Here is an 18802-nt window from a genome sequence, read left to right on the forward strand (position 1 = left end):
GCTCATAAATTTGTTACTCATAAATATGATCTAAAACTTAATGTTTGCAAGAGTTTTATTAATGGTTTGAATACATTAAAATCAATAGAAGTTCAAAAGATAGTAGAAATAGAATTACCTAATTGGTTTAAAAATATGTTACATATTTTGACTATTTGTTTTAATTAATAAGTCTTTAATTAATTAATAAATATGCTAATAATATACTTTATCTACTAACTAAGTGCATGCTCAAGGTAGTGATTTACAATATCATGGGCTAGTTGATCTAGCTTGGGGACCAAATATATTAGTGAAATGTTATCCAATTTTTTTGGTTAATGGATACATATTCCAAATAAAATTTTTATGTTAAGGTAGGAAGACATAAAAGTATGATATATGCATAAGAGGGAACACCCATAAAGGTGATGATTCTAAGTACTATCGGGTATTACAATAAATATTATAGTTAGAATATCCTTGTCATGGAAATAATATATATCTATTAAATTGTGAGTGGTTTGATTCAATATAGAATATAGGTACAAGAATATATATATGCTTTACGATATAACATAAGTTAAGCGGTGAAGTATATATTCAAAATTTGACACATTCATCATTATTAGTCAGGCAAATCAAATTTATTTTACTAACTATCTGACTAGATCACGAAGCAAACAAGATTGACTCATAGTTATGAAGACCAAACACATGTGGGTTATTGAGAAAACCACATCAATATCACTAGCACATCAATCAAAGTTTATGTCAAACTTAAAAGATCTTACTAACAATATGGACGATCAAATTACAACTACTGAGAGTGAGTTGCTATTAGAGAAAATATATTTAAGCATAGAGGAAAGTCACGAGAAATCTGATAGTGGCGTAGATGTTTCATCATATGAAAGTGAATCAACATAATGTAAATGATTTTTTACAATCAATTATGAATCAATATTTTATAGTAACAATATGATTTATTTAAATAATATGATAATAATTAGTTTATTTATTTTATTTGTATTGTACTTTATTAATTTAATTACTGTGCTATTTTATATTTAATTTTTATTATAATTTATTTTGCTAAAGTTTCTTAAATTTTTTTTACATATGGTTTCAAGTGATGAGCGTCACAGAGGATTAATAAAGCCTAGCCCGCCTTTACATACTTCTGCAACCAGTAGCCCACAATTATACTCACCAGACCCCCTCATTCCTTTGTCAAACATCACGCAGAGTGCCCCCTTCTACCCTTACTACCCACCCCACCTCCTTATGGTAGCCCTTCTACTTATATATATCCACCATGTGTCCTGCCATACTATCCCCTACCATCCCCTCAACCCGCTACAGGTAGAACGTCTACTCCAGCTACAGTAGAGCAGGAGACAGAGGGTCACATGTTGATTGAGCCTGACGGTGACATGTGTATACTTATTATATTGTAAACATTTAAATAAATTTGAAAATTTTTTTTGACACATAATATATTTCTTGCAAGTTTCATCTATTAAAATAATCGACGCATAAAATACAATACATAATACATAGCAAGTACGAAGGTCCTTATGTTTATTGGAAAAATGTCTTAAAAGAAGTGTGAGACATGTGGTTTCTAGATTTCGAGGTTAGTTATTATATAAATTTATTTTGTATTATATCTTTTTACACAAGCTAATAAACATATATATTATATATTGCATATTTTTAAATATAGATTTTTTTTTGTTGGTTGCCACAACAGAATGATAAATTCAAAAATAATTTTGAGAAGCATTGGTCGACTCGTATGCGAAACATGTTTACAAATATTAAAAAGTCAGACGAGTGACCACTCTAGATTGGTAAGAGTGTATGGGCCGAGTCTAACAGTGCTTGGGTTAGCCAAGAGTATAGTAGAATAATGGACTAAAATAGACATAACATAGATTCTGATGTTGGGGGTATGGGTAGTTCCCTTCATACAAGGGGTTCAATTCCACTTATTGAGCACAAACGATGTTTGGTAAGGAATTTTAAAATATTTTAATAATTTACTTTAATATGAATACTAATATATATCTATTATAGAAAGAGGTGCTGGGTAGATAACTGACCCCAGTTAAATTGCATATTCATACCCATAACTGGTAGGAGGACCAGCAATGAGTTGATGAGCGAGCGATGAGAGCATATGTAAGTATATAAGTTTAATATTTTTGATGTCATGTCTAAATTGCTTAAATTTTTATTAACTTTTATATGAGGAGTACTATACACTACTCATAGAGAGCCAGACTGCAGCAGGTGAAGGTTTTTCTTGTGGATAAGCATAATTATATATTCTAACTATTACACTTGATCGCAAGCGGTAGGTGGAATGGAGCACTGCAGAGTTTATAATTTAGGCTCACAAGCTTATTCATACGAGGGACATATATCTCGAGGCTCCAGCTTCTCATAAAGTACCCAAGAGTCCTTATATAGCCAATAAGTAGCTTCCCTTACACCCAAGCCAGAACATGTTAAGAAAGCACAAGGTGATTGATAAATGCAAATGCAACAACAAATACAAATACATCAAACTCAATTGTTAGATGAAATGTAAAAAAATGAGAGAGCAGTTCAATGGGAAGAACACAACTTTAGCAAAGGATGAGACTAATTAAGAGTAGATGTTATATATTTTATTATGGACATCTGTAATTATTTATTTTTGAACATATGTACTTATTTATTTTTTGGACATATGTACTTGTTTATTATTGGATATTTATTGATGACTTTTTTTTTTTTAATGTTTATATGCTTATGTTCAATATTTGTGATGTTTTTTTATTAGAGGTGTATGTTTGAATGTATATAATATTGGATCTTTTGTATGAAGGTTGTATTGTAGAAATAAGTTTCAAAAGCCGGAAGTTTATTTTTTATTTTTATTTTTTTAATGCTACAACTTTCTAATGAATTTTTTGTCGAAAACGCCGTCGACAATGCGATGCAAAAAAAAAAAAAAAAGGAATGGCATTTTTGGCACACGTTTACGCCGAAATTTTTGGAGGAAACTTTGTTGGTAATACCTATCCGACGAATTGGGCAGCGGATTTTCTGCCAGTATTTCCAGCATAACTTTTCTACATTAAATACTGGATGATTAAACACCGAAATCCGCTAAAGAAAGTCGATGTATAAACATCATTTTTTTCACTAGAAATGCTATCGAAAATGTTTTAGGCAAAAAAATTTTGTTGGCTTACATTTTTCGACGCACGAATAATTACTGTCGTATGAGTTTTCGTTGGAAATTTGTCGGAAAATTGATTCCGACAGATTTGATCAAGTAATAGGGCATTTTCCTGTAGTGTACACATTCTATTCTTTATAGAGATTATATTAAAATTATCATGCATAAATACAGTATGTGCTAGGGGTGTCAATATTTGATACGACCTGAAAACTCGAATCGAACCCGACACAAATTTTTTTGGTTCATGTTGACTGGAAACCCAAAAATAACTTAGGTTGACCCAAAACTGATTATGTTGTGTCTGTTTGACCAGAGTTGCGTCCATTTCATTTCTCGCAATATTAGTCAAATCGTTAGTCGTCATTTTGTTTATCACGTCTGTCTAACCCGGGCTACATCTGCCCTTCGTCTAAGAGTCACTGCTGCTGTCACCATTGCCACATGCTGAGATCGGAAGTGACAACGGGTAATTTGATTTGGGTGGACCCGTTTTGTAAAATCGGGCCGAGGTGCCTGAGAACGGAAGTAACTGCGATGACATGAGGAGCTCGCGTGCCGCTGCCGGCCTGCCACTACCGGCCTGCCACTACTGGCCTGCCACTACCCTTTCCAGTTGCTCGCTGTCGGCTACTCGAGCTTAGCACGTAAACTGAGCCAAACCCAAAGCGTGCGGGCAGATTTATGGGTTGGGTCGGTTGACCCATTTGCAAAAATGGGTACGGTTTGGTCGGGTCGAATAGTGTCGAGTCATTTTCGAGTTCGATCCGAACCCAACCCGTGACCCAATTTTTACAGTCCTAGTATGTCCTATGATTATAAGCATCAAGCTTATATCACGATCCATCATGGAGGCTCGAATTAATGAGATTGAAATAGACGGTCAGTTAGACGATTAAATTTTCATTTGCTAAAATTATCACCAATAAACTAAAAGAGCCACTAAAAACTTTGAAAATTAAAAATAAAAAAGATATAAACTCGTTTCTCTCAATACATTTTGCATATGATATGCATTCTCTTCTCTTTTACTCATTTTAAGCTTTCAAATAATACTTGTAAATTTTTTATTTATTTATAAAAAGATAGTATCATAAAATAACTTTGCAAGTAAATTATGCTTCTAAATTACAGCAACACAAGGCTTTTGAAACAACATGCATGCTCATTTCCAAATATAAAATAATTCCATTTAAATTCATTTTAAATATAACTAACAATGTTATACATGTATCATATTTTTATTAATATTTTTATTCTTTTTTACAAATTATACAACTGTCATATGAGTCACTTTCTAAAATAGTACCAATGAATGTACTTCTTATCTATTTTTTTTTCTTTTCCATTTTTATAACTTTTCTCATTTACCTGTGCGGGTACATTACGTCCCGAGTCAGTACTATAAGGGAGTGTGTTCCATCATTAAACATGCACATACAAACACATATATCTAGCCATTTCATTCTTATAACATTCATTAACTTTGTACAATAATATGATACATAAATGATCAATCATTGGATATGATAACGACAAAACATGATCTAGCTAACACAAAAGACTTAATAAGCATGTATTATTGTATTTCATAGCATTTCATACTGTAATAAAAGAAACATGAGTACTCACCCAGATTCTAGGCATTGCCATTTTACTTTTGCTCTTTATTCCAACGTTGGTGGATCTAATGCTTATAAAAACCACGTCATTAAAATTTAATTAATGATTTTCTCTTAATTTTTCAACTGCTGTTTTAAATTTCAAATTCAAATCTCAAATATTATTGCTTAAAATCATTATCACTCTCTCTAATTAACTAGTCAATTCACTAATTAAAATTTAATTTTAAAACTATTAGCTGTCTCTCTCTCTTTATATAAATAATATTTTATTTATTATCATATTTTAGATTTACTATTTCTTTAAAGTTTATCATTCAATTTATTATTTATATAATTAATTTTCTTAATTAACATTTTCAGTTAAAGTTTATATCTTATTTAGCTCTCATAGTATCTTATTTTAAATATCAATTTATCTTATTTTATTAATATTAATGCCAGCATTCGACCCGCGGTTTTGCTCGCTCGACTCGTCAGCTTCACCCCGCTACGCATTAGGGCTGGTTCAACTGAATCGGCCAAGCCAAATTCTTACATCTTATATAATTTGTTAAATTATGATTACTATCTTAATAAAAGTTATGATTGATCAATCAATTTAATTATCATTTTTGTGCAAAATTTTATGAAATTAAGTCTTAATTACTCTAAAATTATTCAAGTTAAATATTATTAACTTTCGAATTAACTTTGGCGAATTAAATTGTCACATAAATCTAATTCATATCCCTAAATCTTTGAACTTCCTACTTGCAATTCCAAATAAGATTGTATTTATCTTTATAATTTGAAGTGATTTTACAATTAAAATTAGGATTATAAAGTGTTTAGATTAGTGTAAAATAAATGTCAATAATTATTTTATATTATTTTTTGATTTGAAATAGCATGAATGCAGTGTAAAGTAACGATCGTATTGGTAAGTGGTCGACAGTTGCAATGGTGGCCGATATTAAATGGTTAAAAGTAGCAGTGGTGGCCGGAGGTGGATGACAGTGGTGCCATGCGGCTGCTGAAGGCGGGTGGCGGCGATCAATGAAAGTGGTGGAGGGTAACTACCACCTGTGGGCAGCGGTGGCGGTAGATGTTGGTAAATGGTGATGACAATAATTAAAAATTTATGATATTAAACTTACATTCTAAATATACCTAAAATTTAAAATATATTTATTTTAATTTAAATCAAATATTAATATTCTAAAAATCTCTGCAGTTAAATTAATTTACATTTTACACTCGTTTCTCCTGCGTAATTTACAAAATCCTATGAGCAGCCAAACAAACCTTAATTATAAAAGCCTAGCAGCCACGCCAATTCTGGCTGGTCTCTCCAGGTCGCCGCACTCGCTCATCGTAACGGCGCGTTGGTCTGAGCCATCTTGCGTTATTCTGCGGCAAACGGTTGTCGGCGGAGATGACGGCACCGGCCGTGGCCGCGTCGGTGGTGCACGAGGTTCTGGGCTGGAGAGCCCAGGAGATCGATAAGCCCATCATCGACTATATAATTAACGTCCTCGCCGACGAGGACTTTGACTTCGGCACCAACGGAGACGGAGCATACGAGGCTATCGGCGAGCTCCTTGTTGACTCCGGATGCGTAGGGGACCCCTCTGAGGGACGCTCGGTAACGCTATCGCCCCGCTTTCACTTATTTGTTCACTTGCTCCATGTTTAGGTAACTGGTTATGATTCGAGTTGCATTTTTCGTGAACCTCATTGTGTTGGTTTTGAGAACGTTGTTTCTGAATTTCTTACTGTTTCTGCGAAATAGCTGATATATATACTCATGAAATTGAGGATCTTTCAAATGTATATAAAATTTCAGTAGGGTTTCTTTCGTTTTTGTTCATGCTGTTTATTTATTGGTAAAGTAGAACGACCGGACTTGTCACTTCATTAGTCAAATAAACAAAACACCGTAGACAATGATGATCCACTTCCACGTTATAAGTGAAACAGAAATGGGCGAGCTTACGAATAAGCTGGTGCCATACACATGATGGGGATAACCTAGGAACCTGCTTTTTTTAATTTTTTTTTTTTTTCAGGATGGAGCTTGCTCTGGTCCCATCAAGAGTCAAAATGACATCCTTAATCGGCTAAGCTAGTGATTCTCCCCGAAGCAAAATATTTCTTACCTATACGGCTATACTCACCTAATAAATACCACATCAGCTAACACAATTGAATAAGCGTGATTTGCTCAGGTTAGGTAATTGTCCAAGGGATGAATATATGTCTACCCAATGACTTGACAAGGGCAAATGCAAATGTGTTCTTTCTAATATATGCACCACCAGCAGGATAAGAAGGAACACTTTGAAGAAAACAGGGAACCAGAATCCTGCGTATTATATATATGTATATATAGAGTAGAACATGGGAAATATTTATAGCATGAACACTGTCTAAGAGTTTCAGATATCCTAAGAGTTCTGCAATAATAATGGATTGTTTTGGCATTTCATATGACCACCAACTTTTCTTTGCATAACATCTATTGAAGTTTCTCCTTAAATAATATATTTTTGACATTGTGATACAATATGACTTGAAAAATATTAGGAAAGATAACAATTAAGCATGAAGTATAAAAAGTTCAAGATAAATAAAAAAATAAGTATCACACATGTATGAGGAGATATATTGAAATTCTTCTAGTCTCAGACTTAATAAATGATTGAAATCCTGAAATAGATGAAGAATAAGGGTTTAACAACTCGAATTCTCAATCATTATTGATGTAGAACATAAATGCAAGAATGAATTGATTAAATAAGCTCGCACGCTTAATTTTAGAAGCCACAATAATTATATCTTAATATTGATTTTGAACGACAAAATAAAACACAAAGAGCGGTGAAACAAGCTTAGGCCAAATCACATGCATAGGAGTTAAGACCGTAAAACAATCAATTAATCTAACATTGTATACATTGAAAGTTTCAACAAGAAATTCCTAGACTAACAATGAGATTAGTACTATGACGGATCCCTCACTCAACTCTTCAAGTTACTAGGTGTTAGCGGAGAAGCATTGACATCATTTTCATGAATATAATAAAACAACAATCAAGGATGCAACTATGAAGATAGAGATTCGAATGTCGAGTTTACCCAAAGACAAGAGAGATACGCACTCTAGCAGGTTGTTTGAATGCTGGGAAAGAGGTGAACAACCACCAAGAGCCTTCTTGCACCAATGAACAATCGGGAAGAGGTGCAAAACTTCAGGACAATAGCAGTTTTGATCTTAGACAGATCCCCTTGCTGCGATTCAATCTTCCCGCAAGCTTGGAGTCTTGGACAACAGTGAATGGCTGCAGGAACCTCAAACAACACACTTTCATGTCCAGAAATCATCAGACAGTGAATGGAGACTCCTCCAAGCAGTTGGACAGCAAGATGGACGTCTGAAATCTCTGTGACAGTCCTTGCGAAACTTTTGGACAGCAGGAGTCTGGTTTTGGAGGTTAGGTTTTAGGTGGGGGCGGGTAGAGAGAGCGAAGAGGGGAAGTTAGGGAATTAATTCCTTTGATTGGAGCACTAGTTTGGAAAGAAAATTAAATGGGGGAGGGAGCATGGGGGTCGGCGGTTCCAAGAGGAAGAGAGGGGATTGAGAGAGGTTTTTAGTGCTTGTCCTATTTGGGAATTCCAATTTAAGGAGGGGAAATTAAATCCAATCCAAAAAAAATTTGATTTGGATTTGGATTTGGAAACTTTCCTAAAATGGGTATTCCTAATTAGGAAACAAATTCAAATTCATTTGATTTGAATTTTGAATTTGAATTCGAAGCCAAATCCATAGGCTCAAATAGGAAAGTGGTTTGAATGGATGGAGAATGATGAAGGGAGGGGGGCCGGCGGCTTCAAGGAGAGGGAGGGCTTTTGGGGGAAGTTTTAATGAGTGTTTCCTAAATTGAATTAATTAAATTAGGAGGGATGGATGACCCAGCTCTCCCCTTAATTCAAATTTTAAATTGGACTTGGAGAGTTAAAAAATTCCAAATATAGATAATGCAAAATAGGAAAATTTTCAAATCTGAAATTTGACTTCAGAATTTGAATGGTTTCCCTCTCAATCTCCTTAACCCAAGTTTGGAAAGAAGTTAGCAAAGGGAAGAGGGGTAGGCCGACAGCTAGGTTAGGGTTTAGTGGTAGTTGGCGGTTTGGGATGGGAGGAGGGAAAGTCGAGTGGGAAGGAGGGTGTGATGGGGTTTAGCTGTGAGATTGGGAGGTGGGGTTGGGGTGGTCCTTGTGGCCGGTGGTGGGGTGGGCTCGTGAGGGAGGCGGTTGAAATAGGGGAGAGGAGTGGTAGGGAAGAAGATAGGAAGAAAAACTACGAACTCGGACTTTTCCAACGTTGATGGGTGATCCATTGCCCTTCCCCAAGGGACTTTACCAAAGTTCTCTCCTAGAACTCTCAAGCGCTCTCTCCAAACACATGGATGTAGAATATTTTCATAATAATCATTCATTAACCCAAAATACAAGAGAACTAACCTATAAATAGGCCTCATGAAAAAAAGAGAAACAAAGACTAAAATGTCCTTCGGGCTACAACACCACATGACCACCCCTAGGGGAAAAGTAGAAAAAATAAAAATATAAAATAAACTAGTACATAAAACACATAAGAAAGATAAAATCCAGATCGTAGCCGCTGATCTTCGTTGTCTCCTCTGATGAACATGCCATTATCTCCTGTTGATGTCCTCATCATTCTCCCCAGGTGGGAAAAAACTCGACTCCATCTAGTGGATGTCTCGAGAACTCTCGTGCATCTCGGTCGATTCTCTATAGCTCTTGGCGTTCTGACCATGTATCATTTGATTCTGATTTACCTCTCCACCTTATCAGATATCTTTCTCGTCCATCTTCATTTGTGGAAATAATGTCTTCACTCAGAATATTGTCAACCTTCTCCGCTATAGGTAATTTGTGAATATTTGAGAGTGGAGGTAGGCTGGGGTTCTCATAGGGTGGGGTCGCACAAGGCTCAGGTTAAGGTGAATTTGGTGGGTTAAACTCTGGACCCTCATAGGTTACTAAATCTTATATGTTAATAGAAGGATGAATGTTGAACTCTGCAGGCAGATCCACTACGTAAGCATTGTCATTGATGGAGGATAAGAATATAGAGGGCATGATGGAGGAATCATGAATATGATAAGACGATGTGTCTTGACTCACAACCATAATGGGATAACCCAAAGAGTCACCAACAGGTATGAGAGTCAAAAGATGGGGTAGTGTCTAGAATAGATGTGGGCATAACAATTAGAGAGGTGGCTTGAAGGTATATGTTAATACTCTCTCTAATATTAAAGTCGATGAGATAAGTCCAATCAAGACAAACACACTCTTTTAAACGTAAATCTAAAGGAGCAACTCCTAAAATAGACTTTAATAAAACAAGAGGAGGCTCATTGTTCAAATTAGACTCAGAATCTTTTAGATTCAAATTATTGTTTTATGAAATATTACTATCCTCAATAGGACCAGGTTTGGTTATAACTCTAAGATCAATGGATTCAGAGTCAATTAAATCGGGGTTTAATTCAGATAGTAAATTCAATTGACTCACTTTCAACTCGAGATTATCCACATCACCATCAAAATTATCTGAAATTAAATCAGAATTATTCGGAGTCATCTCAGTAGGAGATACAATTAAATCAGATTCTTCTGAATTTAATTTCAATGTGTTCAAGTTCAGATAAGCTTCTTTCAAGATCAAATTAATATCGTCCAGACAAACCTTATCCAAATGGATATTCTTGATGAGATTAGGATCCGAATGGGTTAAGGTATCAAGGTTTAAAGGTTCTAGATCTCCTAAATCAGGGTTTAAGTCAGGCAACGAGTCTAATTCAATCATTTCAGTTTCATCATCAAAGAAGTCCTCGTTATCAGTGATATCATTAGTATCCATGAAATGGACATACTCAGTTTCAGGTTCAGGGGACTTCTTCTTTGCAATGCATCTTTTGGTTAAAATTACACTTGCAGGGTCAAAGACTGGGTAGGCCAAAGATTGGGGAGCCTCATAATTCACCTTGAATTGAAAGGTGATAACGTCACCCATGAGGTGAGGTAAATCGGGATCCACCATGCAGAGAGGACATATGCTCAGATAAGGTTGACTGGGATGGCTAAGAATCAGCCCAAGTGGGGAGTCATATGGGAATGATCCAACAGAAGACCCAATAGAGGGTCGACCATCAAGGCTATGCGAAGACCTAAAAGGTGGGGCAACAACCCTGATGTTACTAAGGGATGGGTGGTCTCAACCACAGTGATGTCCACGGTTTGTCCCAGCAAAAATTGCAGGGTGGTGTTCCAGATGAAGGTCACTAGGTGTTGGGGCCACTCCCTGATTATACATGTGAGTGGGAGTGGTATGTCAGATATGTTTAGTAGTAACCACAGAGGTAGGGAAATGAGTAACTGCCGCTTGGTGAGGACTAGAAATCACAATATCAGATTGGAGTGTAAAAGGTTAGTATGACTGACTTTCACGTGTAGGGTTCTTGAGAATGCAGTTCCCATAAGTTTGATGAATAGAGTGTGACTTAATATTAAAATCAGATGGTTGGTCATGAGTAGAGGGGAGATATTTTAATTTAAGTTCTCGTCTCATGTCTTTCCAATCAGAAGTAAGGTATCCACCACGAGACTCCTTATGATCTTCCAATCTCATCCAAAATTGAAGAGTACGACCATTCAGGGGAGACTTAGCAATGCTAACTTGGTGGGACTCAGGAATATCACGTGATTCAAAATAGTCTTCTAATTATCTAACCCATTCTTTAAATTAGTAAGGGTCCGAGGAACCATCAAAGGTGGGCATACGGTTATGTGACTCTAAGTGAGGTTGTTGCGGCTTGGACTCAGGACTAGGTTGATAAGGAGAGTGGGTAATCTTTCGACTAATATGATTGATCGAATGCGGCACATACCTAAAGTGGGGAGAGTCAACATGTTTCTCCTTCATGGTTTTAGTTATAGTGCCCTTTAGATTAACTAGGTCATCTAACTTCTTTTGAAGTCCTATCGGGTCCATTAGGAAGCGCTAAGCGAAACGTAATGATGATTGGGTGTATGGGACAACACTCTAATGAGGAGAAAACACAATTATGACTTGCTATATGGTGCAGGAATTTCTAGACTGCAAGCTCATAACGGGATATCTAGCTAGACTTCGGCTCACGTGAAATTGGCGGGTGGGTAAGGGATGTGTGGTCCTAGGGTGCAAGAACAGCATAAAGACAAAGGAAAACACACTTCAAAAAGTTAGTTATGGGTGCTTAAAATGACAGGACAACAAATAACAACGTGCAATAAAAGTTAATAATAAAATGCCATGCATGAATTAAGCTTAATGATTGCTAGGACTACACGTGAGCTAAGTTCCAACACATGCCAATGAGCTAACATGCTCTGATACCATGATGATGTAGAATATAAATGCAAGAATGAATTGATTAAAGAAGCTTGCACGCTTAATTTTAGAAGCCACAATAATTATATCTTGATATTAATTTTGAACGACAGAATAAAACACAACGAGCGGTGAAACAAGCTTAGGCTAAATCACATGCATAGGAGTTAAGACCGTAAAACATCAATTAATCTAACATTGCATACATGGAAAGTTTCAACAAGAAATCCCGAGACTAACAATGAGATTATTACTATGACGGATCCCTCACTCAACTCTTCCAGTTACTAGGTTTTAGCGGAGAAGAATTAACAATATCTTCATGAATATAATAAAACCACAATCAAGGATGCAACTATGAAGATAGAGATTTGGATGTCGAGTTTACCCAAAGATAAGAGAGATACGCACTCCGACAAAGTTGTTTGAATGTTGGGAAAGAGGTGGACATCCACCTAGAGCCTTATCGCACCAAGAAACAGCCTGGAAGAGGTGCAAAACTTCAAGACATCAGCAATTTTGATCTTGGACAGATCCCCTTGCTGCGATTCAATCTTCCCGCAAGCTTGGAAAGCAGTGGATGGCTGCATGAACCTTTGGACATCACACTTCCATGTCCAGAAATCATCAGGCAGCGAATGGGGACTCCTCCAAGCAGTTGGACATCTAAAATCTCTGTGTCAGTCCTTGCAAAACTTCTAGACGGCAGGAGAACATGTTTTGGAGGCTAGGTTTTAGGTGGGGGCAGGTAGAGAGTGGAGAGGGGAAGTTAGGGAATTAATTCCTTTGATTGGAGCACTAGTTTGGAAAGAAAATTAAATGGTGGAGGGAGCATGGCGGCCTGCTGTTCCAAGAGGAAGGGAGGGGATTGAGAGAGGTCTTTAGTGCTTGCCTCTTTGGGAAGTTCTCTTTTAAGGAGGGCAAATTAAATCCAATCCAATCCAATCCAATCCTAAACTAGGTATCCCTAATTAGGAAACAAATTTAAATTCATTTGATTTGAATTTTGAATTTGAATTCGAAGCCAAATCCATAGGCTCAAATAGGAAAGGGGTTTGAATGGATGGAGATAGAGGGAGGGAGCGGGGACCGGCGGCTTCAAGGAGAGGGAGGGCTTTTGGGGGAAGTTTTAATGAGGTTTTCCTAAATTGAATTAATTAAGATAGGAGGGATGGATGACTCAGCTCTCTCCTTAATTCAAATTTGAAATTTGACTTGGAGAGTTAAAGCTTTCAAATATAGATCATGCCAAATAGGAAAAATTTCAAATATGAAAATTGTATTCAGAATTTGAATGGTTTCCCTCTCAATCTCCTTAACCCAAGTTTGGAAAGAAGTAAAGCCAAGGGAAGAGGGATAGGCCGGTAGCTAGGTTAAGGTTTGGTGGGAGTTGGAGGTTTGGGAGGGGAGGAGGGAAAGCCGAGTGGGAAGGAGGGTGTGATGGGGTTTAGCCGTGAGATTGGGAGGTGGGGTTGGGGTGGTCCTTATGGCCGGTGGTGGGGTGGGTTTGTGAGGGAGGGCTGGCGGCTTGAGTGGGAGAAGAAGAGAGAGGCAGCTAAAATAGGGGAGAGGAGAGGCAGGGAAGAAAGATAGGAAGAAAAGCTACGAACCCAGACTCTTCCAAGGTTGGTGGGTGATCCGTTGCCCTTCGCCAAGGGACTTTACCAGAGTTCTCTCCTAGAACTCTCAAGCGCTCTCTCCAAACACATGGATGCATAATATTTTCATAATAATCATTCATTAACCCAAAATACAAGAGAATTAGCCTATAAATAGGCCTCATGAAAAGAAAAGAAACAAAGACTAAAATGCCCTTCGGGTTACAACACCACATGACCACCCCTAGGGGTAAAATGGAAAAAATAGCAATATAAAATAAACTAGTACATAAAACATATAAGAAAACTAATCTCCAGATCGTAGCCGCTGATCTTCGATGTCTCCTCTGATGAATGTGCCAACATCTCCTGTTGATGTCCTCATCAATTATAATATTGTCATTTTTGGTTTAATAGATTTCACTATTTTGTTCCATTGGTATAGTTTTCCAAGAGATCACACATCCTAGGAGTACCCACCATAAGAAAGCTTAACTTTGAAGTCATACACGAAACTCCAATCCTAAATAAAAATATGCATGGATGTTTAAGAGTTCACATTTACTATATTTAAGGGATATCATAATCTCCGCTCCACCATTTAATCAGTTGACATCCTCATCAATGACCTAACTCATATCCCATAATCATCCACCAATTATACATAATTCTAGTGGTAGCCCAAACAAGTTTAGTTGTGGCTCTCATTACATAACATTTTGTTTTAAAGACATTCAAGAGTTGACTCCCATGATGTTGGACTTGTCCTTCATGACAATTAGTTCTCGTCTTCATACTTATATATTGCTTTGATATCATTTGTTATAGCATGAACTTTTAATTATTAAGATATTTTTCAATTTTTCCTGATAGGCATTATGATTTTGCCTCATTGGCGTAAATTTTATGTAGGTAATCAATCTCAAGTGTGCCCCATCATGGTAAGATTAACTATGAATTTCTTGATAAAACTTGAACTACTACGCCAAAAGGAGAGTCATTGTTTAAGAGCTTAACTTTACTATACTTAGGTATTACAAAAAGAGTCTTTACAAACGATGACTCATAATCTGTATTTATATATGAAAGAAATTACAAACTACTAATAAATTGTTTCCAAACTGCTAACAAATAGTTAAATTACTAAAATCTACTTATACACTAACAAATCGCTAAATATCTTCAATCTAACAAATTATTAATAATTTGCCAATCAATCATTAACAATTTTTATGACATTAACTAGAATAATCCTACTAAAATAATGAAATATAAAGGACATAAATTACTCAAATATGTATGATAAAATTAAAAAAAAAACAGAAATTATGTCCTCATTAATTCTCTCGACTACAAAATAATCAACTTTGGAGAGTGGTAATGATAATACACCCAAAATAAATATCATGCCATTTAAGCATGGATCTTTGAATGGTGAATGATACTTTTAATGAAGTAGAGGGTGATATAATCTCGAAGGGAACATCAAGAAGCTTGTTTGAAAGTTATTGTGTAAGAATTAATATTTGTAGAGAAAATCCTCCTATGCAAACATTAATACAAAACACATGAGATTCAAATGTGCGTCGGTTAGGCAAAGTAGTTACTATATCCTTAATGTAGAAAGTAGAATTAGTAATCCTGTCAATGCGCAAAACAAACTCATATGCATGTGGGCCGCCCGACTTTCTACTAATACAGGAAGGCTTAGAGTCAATTGTGTAATATGAGTATATGACGTGAGAGCAAGTAGAGCACAAGTAGAGCAGTATAGATGCATGCAAATATGTAATATGCTTTATTACAAACCTCAGTAGTACAGTGAACAATCATGAAAACTTTCAAACTTTCATTTTGTTTGGCAATTCATTACAATAATCATATTGTAATTCACGTCTATGATCAAGTAAGAATGTAACAATATAACGCATTTATAAGAGATGGATGAAGCCCAAAAGTTGTTTAATTAATAGACTTGGAATAATTTCAAAATGAGACCAACTATTTTTCTTAATGATAGAATTAGCATAAACTCATTTTCAGGCAAATGTAAATTTCAAGTTTCTAGATAGCTTTTTTGATCGTCATTAATTAATGTGCAAAATTATTATTGCTTAAGTAACTTGCTTTCTTAAAAAACAATTGTTTCCACCTTTTCATTACAGTACATAAGACTGATTGTCATTGTAGTTCAAAATGCTCTTTAAAGATTTTTGGTTTGTAACTGAAAAAAAAGAAGAAGAAATTCTTGAGTTAGAATAATAATTTGGTGAAGAACTGGTGATTTGTCATATTCAATGTCAAACTCATACTAATGTCTGGTCTCAAGTTCAAAAATAGGTGCAGTCTTAGGATAGGTAAAGTGCATTAAAACTATAATTCTTAATTTGATAATCTTTATTTTTCTTGAAGTCAACTGATGAGGACATCGTCAGAAATTTCGACACATGTATCATGGGAGACGCCGGAGATCGACGACCACGAGCATGAGTTTATATTTTGAGTCATTTTATGTAGTAGTTTATTTTATTTTTCAGTTTTTTCGCTTTTGCCCTTATGGGTAGTTGGCCGTTATTGTAGCCCAAGGGGCATTTTAGTCTTTTGTTTTCTTTGTCATTTTGAGGACTATATATATGGTCATTTTCTTATGTAAGAGGATTGATTATTGATGAATGAAAAGTTATCTTGGTGATCTCTTTGTGAGTTCCAAAACTCCTCTAGATCTCTTTGTGAGTTCTTGAGAAGAAAGCTCTTAGATTTCTTTGTGAGTTATAGTGGGAAGTGTGAGGTTTGTGATTCTCGATTTCCTTTTCTTCTCCACCAATCTCTTCCCCCCTTCACCTCAAGAGAAGACAACCACACCCATTGGCTTGGAAAACCCGACCCCCACCTCCTTGCCGCCGTCCCTAGGAGCCCAAGCCGCCGGCTTAATCCTACCACCGGCCGGCCACCTTGCCACCAACCTTCTTCTTTCCGCCCACCTCCCCTCCCTTCCTCTAGCCATCATTTCGAAATTCAAATTTCGAATTTCAAATTCTTTCCAAATTGGGAAATCCAAATTACGAAAGTTCTTTATGTTGAATCCAATTTTAAATTAAAACAAATTGGATTTAATAATTTTCTTTCCTAGTCATCATTTCACATTTGGAAACCCCCCTCCCTTCATCCCCAATCTCCTCCTCCTTGATGCCGCCGGCCCCTTAATGGGGTTTCCCATTGAATGCTCATTCAATGCCCCTCCCCCTTATTTGAAATTCAAAATTGATTTCAAATAATCTCCCTCCAATTTCACTTGAGCTGAAATTAATTTCAGTTTTCTTACTTCTAAACCCCTCTCCCCTCCCTCTCCCCTCTCTCTCCTCACTTTGCCACCTAAGCAACCTTAATCCCTCCCTGATCCCCTAATAATCGCCGGCCCCATTAATCCCTTAATTGGGTTAATTTGAATTTCAAATTAGCTTCTTCCATTAAGGAAAATCTGAAATTAAAACTTCAGATTTTCCCTCTCTTCTTTTTGTCCCCCAAATCACTTGTTTCAACCAAAATAACTCCACCCATAGCCGACCCCTCACCCTCCTAAGTCTTCTCCCATTATCTCCTCACCTCCTCCTCACCAAGCTCAAGAGAGATTCTCCCAACCACCACCACCATCATGTATGGCTGATCCGGAAGTCGACCATGGTTTCTTACTTGATGATCAAGGACGAACCAACATCCTTGAATCCCCTTTCTTCGACGTAGACCTTGACGTGGATTCTTCCGTGGAGGATTACTTAAATCGCATCTTGTTCACGCTAGTACCTTCCATCGAGGAGCCTATTCTTCCCGGACGTTGGATGCTCGCTAGTCATCCCGTGGACTACCCGCCACCGGCTACCTCTCCAATGGACTACACTTTGGGCGCCATTTGTCTCCTAGTGGCATCGCTCGGTTGCTCTCAATCTTCCTCCATTAAAAGTGCCACCAACAAGAGAGTGAGTGAGGGACCCAAGGTGAAGAGATCTATTTGTTCACCGTGGATTCTTGTTTCTTAACCATAACATTGTCTTATTTATTTCATGTTGTTCATTTGAGAGTACCATGTTATTCTAGTTGTAACCGCATGCCTTGCATAATTTCTACTTGATAGTTCTGAAAGCCTAACTTGAGTAAGCATTAATTCTATAACTAGCAAAGTTTTAAAACTTTTATATTAAAATCCCCAAGCAGTTCTTGTTTCCATGTATATGTTTCACATCATCAACGTTAGGAGGATGGTTTGAGATTTCATAGGTTTTTGTTTCTTAAATAACACCAGGATGGACTTTTGTGATATTATAAGGTCATCAAGGAATGGACTAGTAGAGGCCTCCGGGGTAATATATCGTATTCTTATGCCGTGCCCGATTATAAAATATGCAATCCGTTCGAGGATACAAAAATTCTCCAACGTTAGGAGGATGGTTTGAGATTTCATAGGTTTTTGTTTCTTAAATAACACCAGGCTTGACTTTTGTGATATTATAAGGTCATCAAGGAATGGAGTATTAGAGGTATCTCATGATAATAAAGATTTTGTTCCTCCATAATATTTCTTTGCGATCATAAATGAATATGGATGCAGTAATTTGTAATTTATTATTTTTTCAACAAAGTAGCATGTTTTGAATAATTATCTATATATTTTGAAGTATTTCATCGCATTAAGAGTTTTTTCTTGTGGTTTAGAAGGTGTTTAACATATTGCATATAATGTTTTGATGAAAAATATTTTTGTTTAAGGCTGTTTTTCATCCCATCTCGTGTAGTAATATGATTGTTATCATTTTGAACCTTTGATCAAAAGATTTGAGGAGAACCTATCAATTTATCATAAGAAAATCTAATACACCTTTCATTAGTCATTTAATAGTTTATGAAAATATTATTTAAATCAACTAAC

At 36.2% G+C, this 18802-nt stretch overlaps 1 protein-coding gene across 1 annotated transcript in view; it reads left to right on the top strand.

Annotated features, from left to right (window-relative positions):
* The first annotated feature begins 6122 nt into the window (after positions 1–6122).
* LOC110115138 (ABC transporter F family member 3) overlaps positions 6123–18802 on the top strand; it is a 54757-nt gene continuing 42077 nt past the window's right edge. The window contains exon 1 of the mRNA XM_020848273.2: positions 6123–6463. Within this exon, the coding sequence (XP_020703932.1) occupies positions 6254–6463 (210 nt within the window). The 5' untranslated portion in view covers positions 6123–6253. The remainder of the gene's footprint in view (positions 6464–18802) is intronic.

This window comes from Dendrobium catenatum, unplaced genomic scaffold (genome assembly GCF_001605985.2).
Source record: "Dendrobium catenatum unplaced genomic scaffold, ASM160598v2 fragScaff_scaffold_1220, whole genome shotgun sequence".
Taxonomy (NCBI): domain Eukaryota; kingdom Viridiplantae; phylum Streptophyta; class Magnoliopsida; order Asparagales; family Orchidaceae; genus Dendrobium; species Dendrobium catenatum.